The 19,773-nt window shown below is 36.1% G+C and overlaps 1 protein-coding gene across 1 annotated transcript in view; it reads left to right on the forward strand.

Annotated features, from left to right (window-relative positions):
• The first annotated feature begins 6,917 nt into the window (after positions 1–6,917).
• The window catches only part of esyt1b (extended synaptotagmin-like protein 1b), a 45,129-nt gene continuing 32,273 nt past the window's right edge, over positions 6,918–19,773 (forward strand). The window contains exons 1-13 of the mRNA XM_046844640.1: positions 6,918–7,533; positions 8,528–8,569; positions 10,661–10,795; positions 13,232–13,305; positions 15,362–15,434; positions 15,582–15,671; positions 15,916–15,971; positions 16,564–16,684; positions 16,809–16,985; positions 17,117–17,199; positions 17,891–17,939; positions 18,101–18,190; positions 18,376–18,471. Of these exons, the coding sequence (XP_046700596.1) occupies positions 7,198–7,533; positions 8,528–8,569; positions 10,661–10,795; positions 13,232–13,305; positions 15,362–15,434; positions 15,582–15,671; positions 15,916–15,971; positions 16,564–16,684; positions 16,809–16,985; positions 17,117–17,199; positions 17,891–17,939; positions 18,101–18,190; positions 18,376–18,471 (1,422 nt within the window). The 5' untranslated portion in view covers positions 6,918–7,197. The remainder of the gene's footprint in view (positions 7,534–8,527; positions 8,570–10,660; positions 10,796–13,231; positions 13,306–15,361; positions 15,435–15,581; positions 15,672–15,915; positions 15,972–16,563; positions 16,685–16,808; positions 16,986–17,116; positions 17,200–17,890; positions 17,940–18,100; positions 18,191–18,375; positions 18,472–19,773) is intronic.

Genomic DNA, 19,773 nt, shown 5'->3' on the forward strand with positions numbered 1-19,773 from the left:
ATTATTACAGTCTTAGTTATTATTAAATCTGTAGTTATTGGAAAACCTCTTGAAGACTACACACAATGGGGACTTGGTGACAGGTCTGAGTTTATATTTGACTGATTTACCAGTGCATGGCCACAGAGTCATCCTGGGCCACATAAAAAAACATGATTCATAATGTACTTTTAATAGTCATTTTGAAGTTAATAGTACAGTTTAGAGTAAATAGTGTTTTGATCTACATGTCTTTTTATTTTTTTAATTGTTATAATGTATGTTAATGTGAGCGGCCACAGTGGCTACTAGCTTTTAATTCATATAGCCCTTGCTGTGAAACCACTGTTTTTTTAGCGCTTCACAACTATAGTGGCGTCGTTCAAATAATGAGGCAGAAATTATAATCGGATTCATGTAGTTTTCTAAATGGTTCCCAGTTCACTTTAATATCTCATTTTATGTGAGAAAATCAGTCAGATTGCAAATCACTCATCTTTTTCCTGATATGCACAGAAATTCCAACTAGATTATTGAAATTACATCCCTACTCCAAAGACCAAACTTCCTTTTACTTGCAGGAAAAAAGCTACTGATACCAAGCCCCCCTGGCAAATGGTCACTGTACAACTGCATGTTTAACAAATAATTTTGAAAAAGTCAACCATTGAAAGTTTCTTCTGAAAAAACAAGTGATCCTGATCATCTTGAATCAGGCCAATGGGATATGTGATCCTGGTACTGTTTTACATTAGAGAATATCCATTGCAAGGTAAAATTTGGGTGGTTCTTTAAATACAGGGTAAATACATACATGAGGTATGCCTAATTTGGTATTGATTTACATTTATGACATTTAGCATTTAGCCCTATTCAGAGTGACTTAGTTATCACAATTATAAAGCTGAGCAATTGGGGGAATGGCCTGAATCAAGGGCCCTACAGTGGCAGTGAGTAGTGAATAAACAGATTTTGATCAAATACAAAATAGTCGACAGGAAGTACACATGAATTTCAGAGTTTCACGTTAGCATATCCCAGTAAATTACAGGAAAAATAACTGCATTTAGCACAAATTCTTCAAATGATAAATTGGAATAAATTAAAAAATCATTTGTTACAGTTCTAGCCCACAAGGCGATTCAATCCCAAAACTTCTTGGGCACATTCAGCGCATGGTCCTGGAGATACTTATTATGTTTTTTTAAAGATTGCTGAGAAACACTTTCTCATCCACATTTTTCAGACAGGTATACTACTGCTATAGGCCAATATCAGACTCTTTATCTCCAAGATCCTAGAAAAGGTTGTAGCACAGTTTTTAAGCACATGCTTACATAGAAATAACATTCATGAAATGTATCAGTCAGAATCTAGGCATCATAATAGCACAGAGACAGCACTGGGTAAAGTGATAAATGACTTGAGCTGTGTCTCCTTGCTTGAGTTGCAGCTCTTAAGTGCTGCTTTTGACACTAAGGTGATCCTAGTGTTCTCCTTGATAGACTAAAAAAATTGCCCTATTCGAGCAAAACAATAGTAACTAATACTATATTACTATACTACTATTGTTATGCAAATGATAAGTTAGTTGCTAGTTGAATGTTTCAGCAAAGCTAGGTGGAGGAGGGACATAATAACTTGATAATGTTGAAGAATGTGTAAAAGAAAATTCCACAGTAGATGCTTATTAACTTCCTTTTGCTAATTCTATGAGAGCAGAATTAGGATTATTTATAAAGGATTATTAGGAATCAAGTATATTTTATAAACATTATAAAATATACTAAAATAAGTATAATTTTATTAAGAACACATGCACCTAGAAGTAAGCTTTCTAATTACAGAGTATCTAAGGATAGGCTTCTGTCTTAAAATGTGCTAATTATATTTTTTTTACATCTTTGTTGGATTATTGTAATGCCACACTGTCTGAATGTTCTAGTAATTGCATAAATAAGATGCAGTTAGACCAGAATGCAGCAGCAAGAGTCCTGACCAGAACAGTGAAATAGGATTACATCACCCTTGTCTTTTCCAATCTACACTGGCTCCCAATCAAATCTGACACTGATTATAAAATACTGAGGCACTGAAAGGGCTAGTGCCGCAGTACCTAAATGAAAATGTAGTTACTGCGGCAAAGGGGTGCATAACATTTGTTGGTAACTTCAATAATGAAGACTACAGAAGGGGCAGAGCTTTCTCTTACAAAGCCCCACAGTTACAGTATGGAACAACCTTTCAATTAGTATCAGACACAGGCCCAGTTTTTAAATCTAGGTTGGAAACATATGTGTTTAGACATGCCTTTTGTGAATAAGTTTTTCTTAAGTAAAGAAGCAGATCTAAAGGTATTATGATTATAGAGTATTAAATGAACTACGATGTTTGGATGCTGTCATCTGCCAACTCTAAGTTTTTTGATAATTTCTTGCTTGATGGCTTCACTGCTGGCCTATAACTACCAAATATTTTTTTAAGAGTATGAAAAATCTTTTGTTAATTTACTACATTCTTAAAGTGACAAGATTTGATGAAATTTAGACAATAGTTTGTAAGCGGAATAGCAAAAAATTGCTTCTCAGTTGGTAAGAAAATACACAGTAATTAGAAATTGGTATTGTAGGGCACAATGAATTTTTTTGCATCCAAGAGAATCCAGTTTTTATCCAAAATTTTAGAGACAGTTCAAAAGTTATAACCATAAACATACTTTTTATGGCTAAAATTTGATCAAATGATGGTGAAGCATTGGCAGCACTTGGTCCTTCATCATACTTATAGTGTGCCAAATTTGTAAAATTTCTGATTCTTTTGGCTACAAAAAACATCCTAGATAGTAGAAGAAGAAAGTAAAAGGAAAAGAATTTGTATCCTGCCCACCCTTTCCTGAATCCATGGAAAAGGCAGATCCTGGTAATTGTGATTTCAGAGAGGGGGAGCTAAGAAAGCACACATGCCTTAGAAAGTATGGTCCAATTCACCCTTCTGTGGATACTACCCCCTCGCTGTCCCAGACTGCACAGGTTGCAATAGGAATTTTCCAATGTTTTTTCCCACCTTTACCTGGTTGCAAGAACCTCACAGAAACACCACATTGAGACTTCTCCAGGTGTGGTTGTACACAGGCCCCCATAGCTGAAAAAAAGGTTTTATGGTTAACTCGGGGCTATGCTTGAAATGGGAGTAATCAATGTGATAAAAAAAAATGCCACAGTGATTGGAGCAGCCTGGTGGTCTTGGCACCAGGGAAATTGTAGCTAAGTGGTTTACTACTCAGAAGAACAGGGGTTCAAGCCCCAGTATCGCAAGCTGATGTGGTAATATTTCCTGGATTTGGTAAGGACTCTTGCTGTTGCATTCTTGACTAACTAATGCTTATTTATGCACTGGAACATCCACACAGTAAATCATTACAATAGTCAAATCTAGATGTAACCAAAGGATGCCTTCTGTAATAACATTATATTTCCTACTTTAGCAATATTTCTAAGATTTAAAAAAAAAGGCTATCCCGGTAATGTTTTTCACATGAGCCTTAAAGAAAAGACTACAGTCAATAAACAAACCAAGGTCTTTGACTGCTGTACACACAGAGACAAAAAGACCATGCAGAAATGCTATGTAATATGAAGGTTTAGTTCTAGCTGCCTGTGGTCCTAGTAAAAGTACTTCCATCTTATAACAATTAAACAGAATGAAGTTATCAAGCATCCACTGTCTAATGCCCTTTACACATTCCTCAACATATTTAACGTCTCTTATCTGGCTTTGCTGAGACATACAACTGTGTATCATTGGCATAGCAATGATAGATAAATACATGTTTACAAATAATTTCACCCAAAGGTAGCAAATCTTTCCTCAGTGAGTGTGGAAAACTCACTATTTACATAAACAACTAAAAACAATCAGTGAAATAGACCTAAACCAGGAGAAAGCTATTCCCTTTATTTCAACATTTTCTAGTCCAGCACGGAAAATTTTATGATCAGTAGCTGTCAATAGGTGTCAAAAGCTGCACAAAGATCAAGCAACACAAGCAACGAAACACAACCCTGATTAGAGGTCAGTAGCTGGTCATTTACCACTTTAACCAGCGCCGTCTCTGAGCTATGATGAGGCCTAAGTCCTGACCGATACATTTTATTAATGTTATTCCTTTGTAGGTGTGAGCAAAACCGCTGTGCTAGAACCTTTTCTAGGATCTTGGAGATAAAAGGGAGGTTTGATATTGGCCAATAGTTGGACAGCTGACAAGGCGCAACTTTGTAATTGATTATCTGTTATAATTATAGTGGTATATACAGGGTTATTTCTAAAATTGTTGGAATTAAATCAATAGTCTGGATTTTTTGGCTAATATTTTAAATTTTATAATTGAAAAGGTTCATGAAATCATCACTCACTATTGATGGTGTGGATGTTAGTGCTTTCCTAGTTAAGAGGTGGATTAAGTCGGGTAAGTCCCCACTAAAGGCCCAGGTACCAAATGCACGGCCTGCCACTGGTTGAAACAATAGATGACCACCAACAAACTATCAACAGCACTCAGTTGCTTTAAGAGATGCAGAGGCTAGTTTGAAGTTGCTGCAAGATTCTTTCAAGCAGGCATTAGAAAAACTTAAAAGGAAAAGTTAGATAAAAAAGGTTAAGCAAATCAGAACCCCTACATTTTGCAGACTACATTCCCCAGTTTATTCATCAGTTTCACCTTATATCTCCTTATGCAAGTGTCTTACCCCCTGAGTGGTAAGTGCACTATAAGCCAGCCGATGCATACCCAAAAAGCAATGCATACCATCTCAGTGAGTCCTCATTTTGAGCAAGATCTCTAATATGTCAAGACATCGTTGACACCGGCAGCACATATACTTTATTGCCGCAGAGTTGATGGCACAAAAAACTAAATATTGATAGACTACCCAGTGCCAACTGCCTTAAAAGCACTCCAATGCATCCTGAGTTTTTCAGCCTGAAATCATAAATTCATTTACGATTTTACCGATCTTGCAGTTCCTTTGAACCACATAAAGAAAAAGGGGACTGGTCACTGGAGTGTCAGGGCTCCTTTTAGTAATTAATAATGGCATTAAACAACCACTAATGCTTACACACCCTAATCTTTCTCTAAATTTCCAGGTCCTCACTGAGGCTAGAGAGCTCACAGCAGGCTAAGGAGGAAGTACAAGTTATTCATCAGGGATAAACTTTTTATAACAATTATATGAAACAAACTGATAGGCACTGAACTTATACATTCTTTTATACAACTTTATAACCGCTTTATCTCTGTAAATCTGCATTGAGACAATATGCATTGTTAAAAGCGCTATACAAATAAAATGAATTTAATTGAAGGTGAATCTGACACCTTGTCTCAATGTTTCCCACCAAACATTTACTCACCATATTTGGTTTGAGGTCCACCTAGTCGTAGTCCTACTAAAAGATAGTGGGGATTATTAGGGGAAGGAAAATGTGCAGTGCACTGAAAGACTCACACAGTGGAAGTAGCTACAGGAATCTCATTAGAAGCCAGTGTTGGATTGTTTTTGATCCCCCCACATGCAATGCAGACATTATATATTTATGTATATAAATATAGATATATATTTATTATGCATGTATGTACCCAGGACTGAGTGGTCATCTAGGGAAACCTAAGCTGAAAACACCCAAGAACATTATTGTGAGCTTTTGAATATCTCACAAGTATGTATGTGGGTTGCGACAGCGATAAGTTCCCTAAATGGCAAGCGATAGATACTGAGGACCCAGTGTCAACCACCAAATCCATCACACAAGTTGGTGAGTCAGAAGTAGATGTAGTCACTTCGCTTGCAATGCTGGGAATACAAGCTTAATATTTTGTTTACAGTAAAGTAATGTCTGTTAAGTTGATTTCAGAGACTTTGCTCATATTTGATTGCAAGGATTGGCACAGTTTTGCGTAATGTCCAATCTTTTTACACTTTCTGCATGTTGCAGTGAGAGCGGAACAGTTTATGGCATTAGCTAAGTTTCCTACAATCCACAGCAAAAGCATGACCTCCTCTTCCACATCAGAATAGAACAGAATTTAAAGTTATGGTTTCAATGCACCAATGCATCCTCTGTGAAGTACAGTTCTTTATCTTTTGTCTGGCCAGGCATCCTCTGTAGCATCAGTGACTCAGATAATTTTCAAAGATCCGGAGCCAAGTGCTAAATGGCAAGATGGCTCACCGGGCAAGGCAGGGAAAAAAAATCAGGAAATGCACATTTGCAGCAGCCATCTTTGCGATGCTTAACCCTTAATACTAGGGAGGTGGTAGCTCAGTCAAGGTGCTAGGTTACTTATCAGATGATCGAGATTTCAAGCCCCAGTATCGCCAAGCTGCCACTTTTAGGGCCCTTGAGCAATGCCCTTGAGGGGCACTGTATCATAGCAGACCCTGCCCTGATATGTGAAGAGAGAATTTTACTGTGCACTAAAGTGCCAGTAGTAAAAAAATAAATAATTCTACCACACATAACCCTGAACTGCATCATATCATTACTTTTGCCATTTAACTCCCACTTCCTGCTTCAAAATAACAGCAACACAATACACAATACATTAACACAAAATGTAGGCCTTTTTGTTTTTGACATACTAAAGATATGCAATATTATAGTCTGTAGTGTTATTCTAGAGCTCATAACTGGCCCAATCACTCTGGAAAATATCTTTTTATGATGTCAAAATAAACAACACTTATAGTAGGTCCCAAATAGTTACGTTGCAGAAAGACGTCTGCTGTTTTGCTAGAAGGTAAATATTAAGAAAATATATTCAGATTCGAATCTGTGTATATATGTGTGTGTGTGTGTGTGTGTGTGTGTGCGTGTGTGTATATATATAGTGTACACACTGCAACTTTTTGGGCGTTTCCATCAGTCGAAAGTTCTGCCTTGAGACCAGCAGTAGGCAGAAAGAGGGGCATGTGGCGCACGAGCTCATTTCAGGCAACGTTACAGAGTGAGGAGGGGAAAAATCCCATGCTTTCGAGCTGAGTCACGACTCCCTGAGATCCGCACTGCGACGCGCTTTTTTTTATTATTATTAATACCGCTTGAACCTAGTGCAGCTAGAACCTGGAACCAACTCGGATGCAGAATTTAAGCTGTAAATAGTTTTATTGCATTGTTGCTGTTTGTGATTTAAATTAACTGTTTACAAATTGTGCAAAGATGTCACAGAAAGATACAGAGCCAAGCTCTTTAGCAAAGGAGGACCTAAGTGAACCAGGAGAGAACCAGAACCCAGTCCCTAAAGCCAAGGGGATTGATGCGATGGGTATTTTATGGACTTTTGGGAAATGCCTGACAGCTTTGCTGCCCGTTTACCTGGCGGGGTATTACCGAGTCAGCAGCAGTTTGGTGGTGTGTGGGCTCGCGCTCTACTCGGGATGGAAACACACTCGAGAAGCCAAAGAGGCGAGGTTGAGGTCCGCCATACAGCTTCTCAACGAAGAGCATGAAACATCCGCCAGCGTGTACAAAAGCCGAAAAGACCTACCTGTCTGGGTGAGAAAGCGAAATAAAGCCGAGAAAAACTAAGCAAAAGAAGTATTGCGACATACTTTTGCGCCAGTTTGTAACATATCACAATCCACTTCATTTTTTTTTGCAATGCAACCTTACCGTTATGTACATGAGGAGCCGCTAGCAATATATCATTTTTCTTTGCCTTAAGGATATATGATTAAAAATTATTATGCCTTTACATAATATGAATTATATCTTGACTGCATCTCATTTCCGTACTCGTTCGCGTCAATGTTTTTTATTTCATGTTGCACTCCGTTTTCCTGGAAGAACTGCTTCGTGTTTATCATGAAATGTGTTAAAAATGTAAATAAAGCCGATTTTCACTTTGTTTAGAATAAACCATGCGTGCTCACCTACACCTCAAACTGTACTAAAGAAGCATTTAGGGGAAAAAAAACAGCCGACTTTAGTACAGTAATAGTCCATAATATTTCACATGCTTGATTCTTCTTGTTGACTGGTTGTCATTCTAAAAATTGTAACTAAATCTAAATACTTCTTAAAGCTATGTTTATGAAGTCATGGGCAACATGCGTATTATATAATAATCCTCCAGCATTGTTTGTTAACAATGTTTACTCTGTAATTACCCATGTTTTGAGCAACTAAACCACCTCCTAGCTTTCTGTCCCACACTCTGTCAGTGTATCTGTGTCCCAGCCCCCATTTCTAGTGTATTTTATTGATCCTGTTTAGGCAGTTCATGTTGTCCATTTCCCAAATGACCTGGCATGTGTTTCTTTTAAGGGCGGGTGAAATTCTTTTTGAGCAGATAGAGGAAAATGGCTGCTGTTATATCCATAAAAGGCATGCCTGTTGTTATAGTAATGAAAGATTTGAGCTAAAGGGGTTATGAAAAAGCTTTTTTTGTTTTTCTAAAGCCACTTCCTTGTACAATACCTTTTCTGGTGCAGTTAATGCAATATGGTATGGATATTTCACATTTTCTTTTCTCCCCTTTATCCCACAGGTCAATTTCCCAGATGTGGAGAAGGTTGAATGGCTTAATAAGGTATGCCACTTGATTTAATGTTCTGAAATACGGTATGTTTACTGCCTTTAGCAGTTTTTAGTGGTTGCATGGAACCACAAAGCCCTCACTTATGCTCCACCTATAGCCCTCCCACAATGGCAGAGCAGAGAAAACCCTTGATGTCTCCTAACTTTGCATAATCTTTTTATTTAAATAAACACAGCTTCTTTGTAATAAAAAGCAGTTGCATTAGTCAAAAAATTATTTTGTAAAATAAAATAGTACGAGCAATGAATGTTTTTTTTTCCTTTCTCTTCTCTTTTTCAGTTCTGGAAAGGTTTAGTCAAAACACGTAAGAAATGATCTAGCCCTGCCTAAACCAAATTCTTGGCTTAAGAAAAGGGTAGCTACTTCTGTTAATGGCATCAGTGTTGCCGAGCATACACACACACACACACACACACACACACGCACACGCACAGGCACATAACCACTTCCTGGAATAGATGTGCTTTGCCCCAGACACTTTTCGGTTGTAGAGTTCAAAACCTTCTATTGTCAGATTTTCCAAATTAGTATTTTAAAAAAGGAGGCGAGAGAGAACAAACACCATTCCACTGGCCATAAGCCAGAAACTATTCGCTCATCCTGAAGCCATGCCTATGCTCTAAGAATGAATTAGCTAGAGTTTAATCTGAAATCTCTGTGTAACCAAAATAAATCCAGTCAAGCAGTTTTTGAGTTTGTGTAATAGTTGCTCTGGACCACACCCAATGAGCATGTTCAGCTACTTCTAAATGTTTAATAAAATCAGTAAATTGATCAATTATTTGTGTGTATGTACATATATACACACACACACACACACACACACACACACACACACACACACACACACACACACACACACACAAAACATGCCTGGGCAATAACATTGGTGAACTTTCACCGGATCAAATCAAGCAACCACAGATCTTTACTGCCACTGCCTCCTTTTCTAACCCTGATATGCTCATCTCTCTGGAGCCAGTGTAATTCTGGCCCACATCATTTTCCATAGCTTCATAATCCAACCTTTATGCCCCAGAAAAACCCTAACCCTAACCCTAGTTCCAATTCCTTGAGTTCTGTTTGCATTGTGAGCACGTAAATGCTTTTACTCTCTGCAGATTCCATTCAATTTCATGCTATCGTGCTTATATGTCCCAAAATATATCCAAGGAAAATAATGACACCTTTGAATTATTACAGCCAAGTCACCTAAAATGCCAGTTTTAGTAAGTAAATGTCAAGTCAAGTTTATTTCTATAGCGCGTTTCAAAACAGACATCGTCTCAGAGCAGCTTTACAGAATTTTAAGAGTTAAGGTGTACGGTGTGCATTTATCCCTGATGAGCAGCCGTGGCGACTGTGGCAAGGAAAAACTTTTTTAGACGTTATGAGGAAGAAAACTTGAGAGTAACCAGATTTAAAAGGGGAACCCAACCTCATTTGAATGACATCAAGAGTGTGATCATAAATCTTTAAACAATACAGAACACTGGAGAGTGAGAACTAACACGAGCACTAAAGTGTGTGATTATGAGTAATGTTCTTTCTACAGTCTTAAAAGGTTAATTAAATAGCATGAATACTAATTCCAAACATTTCTTCTAAACAATATATTGCAGTGTGTCATTAAGAATATTAAGAAATCCTCTTGCACAGGAACTTTCTGTGGTCAGTCGCCAACACATCCAGGCATTTAACATAGCAGTTTGTTGCTATGGCAGCAAAACAAATACGGACAATAGGGTTTTTGGAGATGTGTGAGGTCGAGGGAGGGAAAGATATAGCTGTATAAGATGCACAATAAGTTGTGTTGGTTGACAGTTTTAACATTCTCGTTTAAATGTTTAAACAGTGCAATCCTAAATAATAGATAATTAAAACTATATATTTTTTATTGGTAAATAAAAATATTACAGTTCTTATTAATTGTTCAGAGATAATGATTGTCAATATATTAGTTTTTTTCAGTTTTATAAATTGACATTTAAGCATAATTATGTAAGCATAAGTAAGTTATGTACTTATGTAAAGAAATATAACTTCAAATTCTTATTCACTCTTTCTCTGTCCGCTTTACAGGTCATCCAGCAAGCATGGCCATTTATTGGCCAGTACTTACAGAAATTGCTGACGGAGAGCATTGCACCATCCCTCAGAGCATCCAGTCAACACTTGCAGACCCTCAGCTTTACCAAAATTGACTTTGGTGACAAGGTTCGCCTTTTTTACCATTTATTTCCATTTTACTCATTTATTTTTTAGAATGAAAATTAATACAAAAAAGTGTGAATATAAAAACTTTTATTTTAGGCTCTCATCATTCCTGATGAGCTCAAAATGTCTGCTAAATCCCGCAAATGTAAATGTAAATGTAAGCAGAAATAGCATTTTTTAGCTTTAGATCTGTGTAAGGAGCAATATGTGTATTTAAATGTTCACCTTGCTTTAGTGGTAGAAAAGGGGGTGTTTGGGAATAATATCTCTTCCTTTATAATTTCTGAATTAATGTTAATAGAGAGAACAGCATGTTTTTCTAAAGTTGAAAGGAAATCGCAACATAAATGCCTGGTCAAATAACTGCAGCAGTGTTTCTGTTCTTCTTCTGATAACAACTCATAAGTACACAAGGATGAAATTTGGTCTTGATAAACACAGTTGTTTGTTTAGTAGTGTTTGGGAATCATTGCTTAATATTATTTATTATTTAAGACAAATTTGTTTGTTCTCACTGTAAGTGGGCATTGTCTCACTGCATTGCTTCATTAGTTAGAGGTATTTCTTTGTGTACATAAATGAATATAAAGGTTGCACTGTATATGTCTAATGTTTTGGTTTTGAAATATTCAGATCAAAATCGCATGTCAAGGCCACTATCCAGAAACAATCAAAGGTTAATGGCATGTGGAAACAGACTGTCACATAACAAAACTATGATTACATAACAAGAAATGTGGGCCAAAACCTGAAATAGTGCACATGAACAATGGCTTTGTATGCCAGATGAATGTCAATTCTGAATAAATAAATTGCAAAGTGTTTGTATTAAAAGAATACTTTTGTAGTGTGAAGATGACTAGGTGTGTGCAATTAGTTGGAGTCTATGATGGTCATGATTATAGGCAAAGGTGCATTCTGGGAAATGAATTCTGATTGCAGTTTCAGTATTTGGCTTTTCCCATTAGGGGTCACCACAGCGGATCATCCGTCTCCATACTACTCTGTCCTCTACATCTGCCTCTTTCAAACCAACTACCTGTATGTCTTTCCTCACCACATCCATAAACTTCCTCCTTGGTCTTCCTCTTTTCCTTCTTCCTGGCGGCTCCATCCTCAGGATTCTTCTCCATCCTCAGCATTCTTCTACCGATATACCCCATCTCCCTCCTCTCCAAACCATCTCAATTACGCCTGCCTCACTTTGTCCCCAAATTGTCCTACATGTCAAGTCAAGTTTATAGCGCTTTTCACAAAAGACATTGTCTCAAAGCAGCTTTACAGAATGTTAAGAGTTAAGGTGAATGGTGTGCATTTATCAGTGATGAGCAAGCCACATGCGTGGTCCCTCTAATAAATTCATTTCTAATCCTGTCCATCGTCGTCACTCCCAGTGAAAATCTCAGCATTTTCAGCTCTGCTACCTCCAGCTCAACCTCCTGTCTTTTACTCAATGCCACTGTCTCTAAACCATACAACATCGCAGGTCTCACCACAGTCCTATAAACTTTCCCTTTCACTATTGCAGATACCCCTCTATCACAAATAACTCCTGCTATCACTCTTCTCCACCTACTCCACTCTGCCTGCACTCTTTTCTTTACTTTTCTAACACACTCTCCAATACTTTCACACCTTCTCCACCTCTTCTCCCTGCAACCATACCACTCCATTGCCCTCCCTCTCATTTACACACATTTACTCTGTCTTAATCCTACTCACTTTCATTCCCAGATGTTTTAAAAAACATACACAACGTGCAACTTTTTGAGCACATTACAGTGATCAAAATTGGAACATTACTGATAGTTTTTTCTTGTTTGCCAGCTGTGCCAGTGCAATGTCATGATTACTGTCACTTGTTTTCAGTTCTTGCCTTGATTAATATGTGTATTTAAGCTCTAATGTTACTTTTGTCTGTTACAAATTAACAAATGTGTTTTTGTCGTTCTTGACTTACCAAGTCTATGAAAATCAAAATATTTTGTATACATCTAAAAGTGTCATATTTTATCAATAAATAGTATGTTATAAATATTCTGAGAGAGTCATATAAATTATAAATATTCAGAGAGTCATATTTTATAAATAAATAAATAAATACAGTACAGCATAGGACAATTTTAAAATCCAAGTATGTATGTTTTACATGTTCAGAATACATGTTCTGTATTACCACAAACAGATTTGAATAATGATGCAGATTAGATTTTAACTGTGGACATTGCTACTTTGGACATTGTTACTTTTAACAATGGATTTTGCTGATTTGGGACAATGTTTATTGTTAAAAGTTAAATTCACATAACATTTTATTGTACTGAATAGATTTGGACTTTGTCCTATTATCATTAATACAATATTAATAGTGGCATGGTTTCTTTAAAAAGATTTTTGGTGTCTTATGGAGAAATAGGCATTTTCTTGATTTTACAGGCTATGAAGGTTGTAGGAGTGAAGGCTCATAGTGAGACTGAAAAAGGACAAGTGCTACTGGATGTCTACATCAGGTGAATCTAAAATGTTTTGAAAATGTTAAATGCTATTCCAATATTTTGTCATTTTTTAAACATTTAATAATTTGTATCTTGATATACAATGTATTCATTTAAATATATTTAAAAGTAGGATAAAATGCATTTCCTCACTCTTTACAGCAATTGTGCTTATGGGATTTAACCTCTTTTCCCAGTGTAACCCCCTACAGCATAATTCTACTTTTGTGCTGAATCTGGTTTAGTGTATTATTATTATTATTGTTTATTCAAACCGTCGTGCTGCTGGATGCAAATCCCTGCTCAACCAATAAGTATTTGCTTTAAATATAGCACCACACACTTGGACAATGCTTAGTTGAAGTATTGGGGATGTGTCTTAGACATTTGGCAACAGTGAGTCAGGAACCACATGACTAGATGTGTCAGAAATAAACTTAACTTTATGTACAACCAGTGGATGTTTACAAATTGTACGATCTTTCAAAAAATATATTTTGCTTGATCTTTTAATATAATTTTTTTGTTTTGTATAATATCTTGAAGGAATCATGCACAGTTGGTTTTGCTTGAGATTATTTTTTTCTCCCCCCAATCACGCAAACCAAACCACAAGTCACAGAAATGTGAAATTTGTTCAACAAGTCTCACCCACTACTCAGACTCGCCTGTCATTCTAATTATAATCCTATAACAGCATTATAATATTTGCTGTATATTAACAAATGTACTCAGCTGTATAGAACCTCTCAACATTTTGAGATAAAAAATAGTTTACATACTGCAAACTTTCTAATCTACTAAATGTATGATTGAGTAAACATTTGGTATTCTGCATCTATGTGCAAATATTTTATTTGCAAAATTATTATTTCTTATCTCGCCCTTAGTTGATTTTGGATAATTTCCACCCCCAACCAGCTCTGCCATATCATACAGCTGGCAGGAAGTTTGGTCACGATGCGTCACAGATCAGCATAACACAAAAAAAACCCTTTCCACCGTCTTCTCATACCCTTCGGTATATATGGACACACCCATAATGAACAAATTTCACTGCGACGATTTGATAGACACTGTGTTTATTGTGATACTGTCTGGATTTAAGCATCCAATCTTTGGTTAAATGCTTTTAGTTATTTAGAATCTGCCATTGGGCAATCAGCTTTAGTAAAGCTTTCACAGTGACAGCATTAACAATTGTTAAGAAAATTAAGTAGGTCAATCGAGGAACCTTCGATACACTGATAGAATAAACTATGAACTACAGTATTTTCTCACCCACATGAGAACACAAGAGGAAATTAGTAATTAATGATTCTATTGCTTATAAAAATACACCTACACTTTTATTCACTCTGCTGCCACATGATTAGTAAATTAGACAAATGATGGAATATGCAGTGATACTTGAGTTCCTAATAAGTTGACAGTGGAGCAAGATATACACAGCTGTACAGGACTGCATGGATTTGAATGAAATTAAAAAGATGAAGATGAATAAAGGGGTGACTAGTCTTACGTTTGACCGTAAGAGCAGATTTAAGTTCAGATTGCTGTTCCTGTTAGTTTAAATGGCAGAAGGAATGGTATTACAGGGTAAATTTAAATATCGTCAGCTAATAAGTACCGTAGGTATTTCACAGGCTGGACACAATGATATGAAAGGCTGGGTACAGATAAATGTAAATTTTTGTATGTAGTGTAGTTTTTTATTTGTTTTATGCAGTTTGTTTTATGCTATCGCATATAAAAAGAAAAATTAGCTATAAGACATTTAGTTTAAATAGAAAGGCCAAACCTCACATTTAAAAATAAGCCCTTGATATGAGTATGTATCTAGCCATTTGCTAAGTGTACTCATCCATTTGGGCTGCCATTTGTTGTGAGAGTGAGACAGCTGCCCAGGGCAGTCACTTTTAAAATATTTTATAAGTTTCATAAAAATTACTCTGTAAAGTATGGCTGTCAAGGTAGATATACTTGATAATAAATGTTCCTTGTTTGGACAAAGATGTTTTTGCACTATTATTTAGATGGCTAAGTAACTGTATATTTCATATTTGTGCAGCTATGTGGGGAATGTAGAAATAAATGTGGAGGTGAAGAGGTATTTCTGTAAAGCAGGAGTGAAGGGGATACAGGTGAGCTTTAACTCATTTTGTTCTGTGGCTAGTTTTGAAACATCAGACTATAATTACTGTACTTCTAGAATAACTTGCAATTACTGTACCAAGATAATATAGTAATTACATGGTGGTGAAGAAATATTCTATGACTGTCTTTTTCAGCTCAACGGTATGATGAGAGTGATTTTGGAGCCTTTGATTGGTGATGTTCCCATTGTAGGCGCACTCAGTATGTTCTTCATCCGTAGGCCTGTAAGTTTCTGTACATTCACAGCTCCTCTGCATCCATCTATACTGCATGCTTCTTTTTTATCATATTACTTTTTTAGAAGTCTGTTTAAGATTGATCAAGTTTTGTCTTTTACTATATCAGTGCTATAGTTTTACATTATTTTGTATATACTTTGAGCTTATTAATATAGAATTTTGTTATGGAAATGCCTTGTCTTCTATTTTCCTGCTCATCATACTTTATCCTTGGTATTCACTTCATCAGAAGCTGGACATCAACTGGACTGGTCTAACCAATTTATTGGACATTCCAGGACTCAAGTGAGTTAAGTTGAAATATTTGAAATATATAAATATTTTTTACAGTGACATTTTTGCACAATTGTTGAAAAAGTTTTTGTTTGTTTGGTTAACCAGTAAAACCTACTGTTTAAAGAATATTATTTTATACAATGTGTATGTTCTTAAATAATAACAAAATCATGTTGAAAAACAAGCATTATATTGAAATAATGCTTTATACACAAACACAGAAGCTTTGACATTTGAGTACAATTATAAAAATAGCTTTTATTCAAAAGGCCCATATTTTTAATATTGGTTATCAATATTTTCAATTTCATATGGACTGGTAATAGGGTTTACCTTACAAAGAAACTTTAAAACAAACCCACTGTTGCTGTAAATGACAGAAATAATTAGAACACTTAAAAGATAATGACACACAGCATAAGAAGCATTGAGAAAGATATGAAAGCAATTGGTAGCCTTATTGATCACTTGATGGTACCTTTTGTGTAATGGGGAGGACTAGCCTGCTAGCGATAGGACATTTTTGCAGTTGAACACATTGGAAGAAAATAGGGTAAAAAAAACTTTGTATTGACTTTTTATTACTTTTGCTCTCTCTCAGCCTGAAAACAGACACGATGATAATGGATGCCATTGCGTCTTTTCTGGTGCTGCCTAACCGCCTTACCATTCCATTAGTACCGAATTTACCAGTGGCACAGCTACGCTCCCCTCTGCCCAGGGTAACACAGATAGATGCGAATCCATACAGACACATGCATTTAACTTTCATTTATACATAGGTGCTTTTACACAAAATGATGTATACCTATATTTATTCTGTCCTGCTTATTTCCTTCCTTTTAGGGTGTGGTTCGTATTCACCTATTGGAAGCCGATAAATTGCCTGCTAAGGACAACTATGTGAAGGGTGTGATGTCAGGCTTGTCTGACCCTTATGCATTGATTAGAGTGGGGCCACAGACATTCAGATCCCACCACAAAGACAACACAGACAGCCCAAAATGGGGTGAAATGTATGAGGTAAGACATACAAACACACTCACCAATCACCAATCAAGCGTTTTAATGCACATCTGTAACAAAACAAAATCACATAACAATCATATAACAAGATGTGATCCACACTGTATTTGACCTTGCCTGTTTTTCAGGTAATTGTTCATGAAGTACCTGGACAGGAACTGGAGGTAGAAGTGTATGACAAAGATCCAGACCAGGATGACTTCCTGGGGAGGTACCATCATCGTTCTACTTGCACTCATTTTAGACTTTTGCCCCGGAAAATAAATTTCATGACCAATATTTTGCCAAGGAATGTAATTACATTACATGTTTATGATTTGTATTATTGCCCTGTTGCAGAGGATTTATAGTCAGCCCTCAAGGATTTTTATTTGTTTAATTTGAATGCATATAAATGTCAGATTCTGTTTATAATTCTCAGTATTCTAAGTGTCCTGGAGTAACTAAACCTGTAGAAAAGATACATTTTATTGCACAGTGTAAAAGATTTACAATAACAAAATTATGATTATTTGCAGACATCAACACAATTAGGCTACCCATGTGGGGTCACAGTCTTGCGGTGATGACTTTCTGAACGAAACCTGGTGTTTCAAAATGTAAAGAAGTTACAAGAAAGAATATGGAAATGTTTACATTGCTTAGAATAGTTTGTTTGCATTTATTCATATTTATATCTGCCTTCATTTAAAAAGTGAACAAGAAAATATTAGGTTTAAGGTTTCAAGGATCCCCCTTTTAGAATTCTAACCATGGTAACAGCAGACAAACATTACTTTGCAAAAAAAAGTACACTAGCACTCAAAGTGGAAAACAAAAGTGCTATTGTTTTGTAAAAGTAGCACTAAAGCTGTGAAGTAGCTAGATTTTCTTTAGGACTTTATTTTTGTGTTTATTTTCAGAACTAATGTGGATTTGGGAATTGTGAAAAAGGCTAAAATTGTTGATGAGGTGAGATATAAAGAAATATTTTTCATATTCGTTTTATCTGTTTGTGTTTTCTAGACATATACACACATGAATAAAACTGTCTAAAAGCACTATCTGTCTAATGTTATTTATGACTCATTATTGCTCTACCTTAATTTCTTAACTTTTAAACTTTTTTTCAGTGGTTCACTTTGAAGGATGCTCCTACAGGGCGTGTTCACCTCAAGCTGGAATGGCTGACATTGCAGGACACCACTGATTCCCTTGAGCAGGTGAATGTGTAGAAACACAATTACATGTACACATGCATTATAATAAAAATGTATATTAATGATGGGTAATAGTGAATCTGAGATGCTTTACTGAATGCTTTACAGGTATGAATGTTAAATAGAAGTAACAAGGTGTTCAACATTGAGTTCTCTGTTTTTAACCACAAATTTCTTTTTTACCACAGGTTCTGAAAAGAAACAAATCAGTTCTGAGTAAAACAGCAGACCCCCCCTCAGCAGCCGTCTTGACAGTGTATTTGGACAAGGCAGAGGCACTTCCTGTGAGTCACAGTTTTCATTTATTTTTTATGTGCTTAAAATGTATACTGTAGGTTCCATAAGTATTTGGACAGTGACAACTTTTGGAATTTTTGGTTCATTTTTCCTCTATTTTTACATGCTCAAAAGATTTTAAACAGTTGACTGATAATTAGTTTCCTGATTGTAAATAGTTGACTGATAATTGGTCTATTTCATGACAAAACAGGTCTATTATTGAATCAAAATGCTGAATCTGGGAGTAGTTCTTGGGAAGTTTTAGTAAGGCCATCATTAGTCTGAAGAAACACATGTAGGAAATCCCTGGAAAGCTTTGAAGCTCCTGAAGAACTTGAAGACCTTTGTAGGGCAACTAAAGGGGACGATTGCAGTGTTCCTTCCTTGTGGAAGACAAACCCCACAGATTAAAAAAATAAAAGTCAAACGAAGTAAAAAAATAGACTGAAGGGTGTAGGCTTATTGTTCATGTTTAAAGTCAAGGTAGATGATTGTACGTGAATGTAAATACAGTGGGTTTACTTGCAATTTATGCAAATTCCTGGTAGCATGTAGAACAAGAAAATCAGATTAGCCTGCTAGAAAAGATCTAAAAAGCCTGCTCGTTTATGGAACAAAATTCTTTGGACAAATGAAACCAAAATTAATAGGAATAATTTAAGAGAAGTATATGGAGAAGGAAAGGAAAGCTCATGATCCAAAACATACCGCATTATCTGTGAAACATGCTGGAGGAAGTGTAATAGCTTGAGACTATATGGTTACCAATAAAACTGAGACATTGGTGTTTATTAATGATGTGATATCTGATAGAAGTATCAGGATGAATTATAAGGTAGCGCTAAATTTTCTGTTCAGATTCATTCAGGTGCTGCAAAGCTGATCTGACAGTGATTCACAGTGCAGATGGATAATGACCCAAAACATACTACAAAAGCAACCTAAAAGCTGTGCAAGGCAAAAAAACATTCTTAAATGAACCAGTCATCTGACCTTAACTCAAATTAGAATACTTTTCATTTACAGGAGACTGGAGGCGGAATGACTTGCTGAAAAGTAATAATCAAATGCAGTTGCAGTAAAGTTGCTGGAACTCGTTTGTGATTATTCATGGTTCCAGACTTTAGACTAACTGCAAATGTATACCTTCTAAGTATCAATAATAATCATTGTAATTATAATTATTTTAGTTTGTAAGTTACTTTTAAGCCTGTGAAAATAAAGGGAATATAAAGTGGAAAAAAAGGCTGTCATTCTCATGCAGTCGAAATATTTATTCGAAAGATGTTTCATTGATAGAAATAAGG

The sequence above is a fragment of the Silurus meridionalis genome, chromosome 1 (assembly GCF_014805685.1).
Source record: "Silurus meridionalis isolate SWU-2019-XX chromosome 1, ASM1480568v1, whole genome shotgun sequence".
Lineage (NCBI taxonomy): Eukaryota > Metazoa > Chordata > Actinopteri > Siluriformes > Siluridae > Silurus > Silurus meridionalis.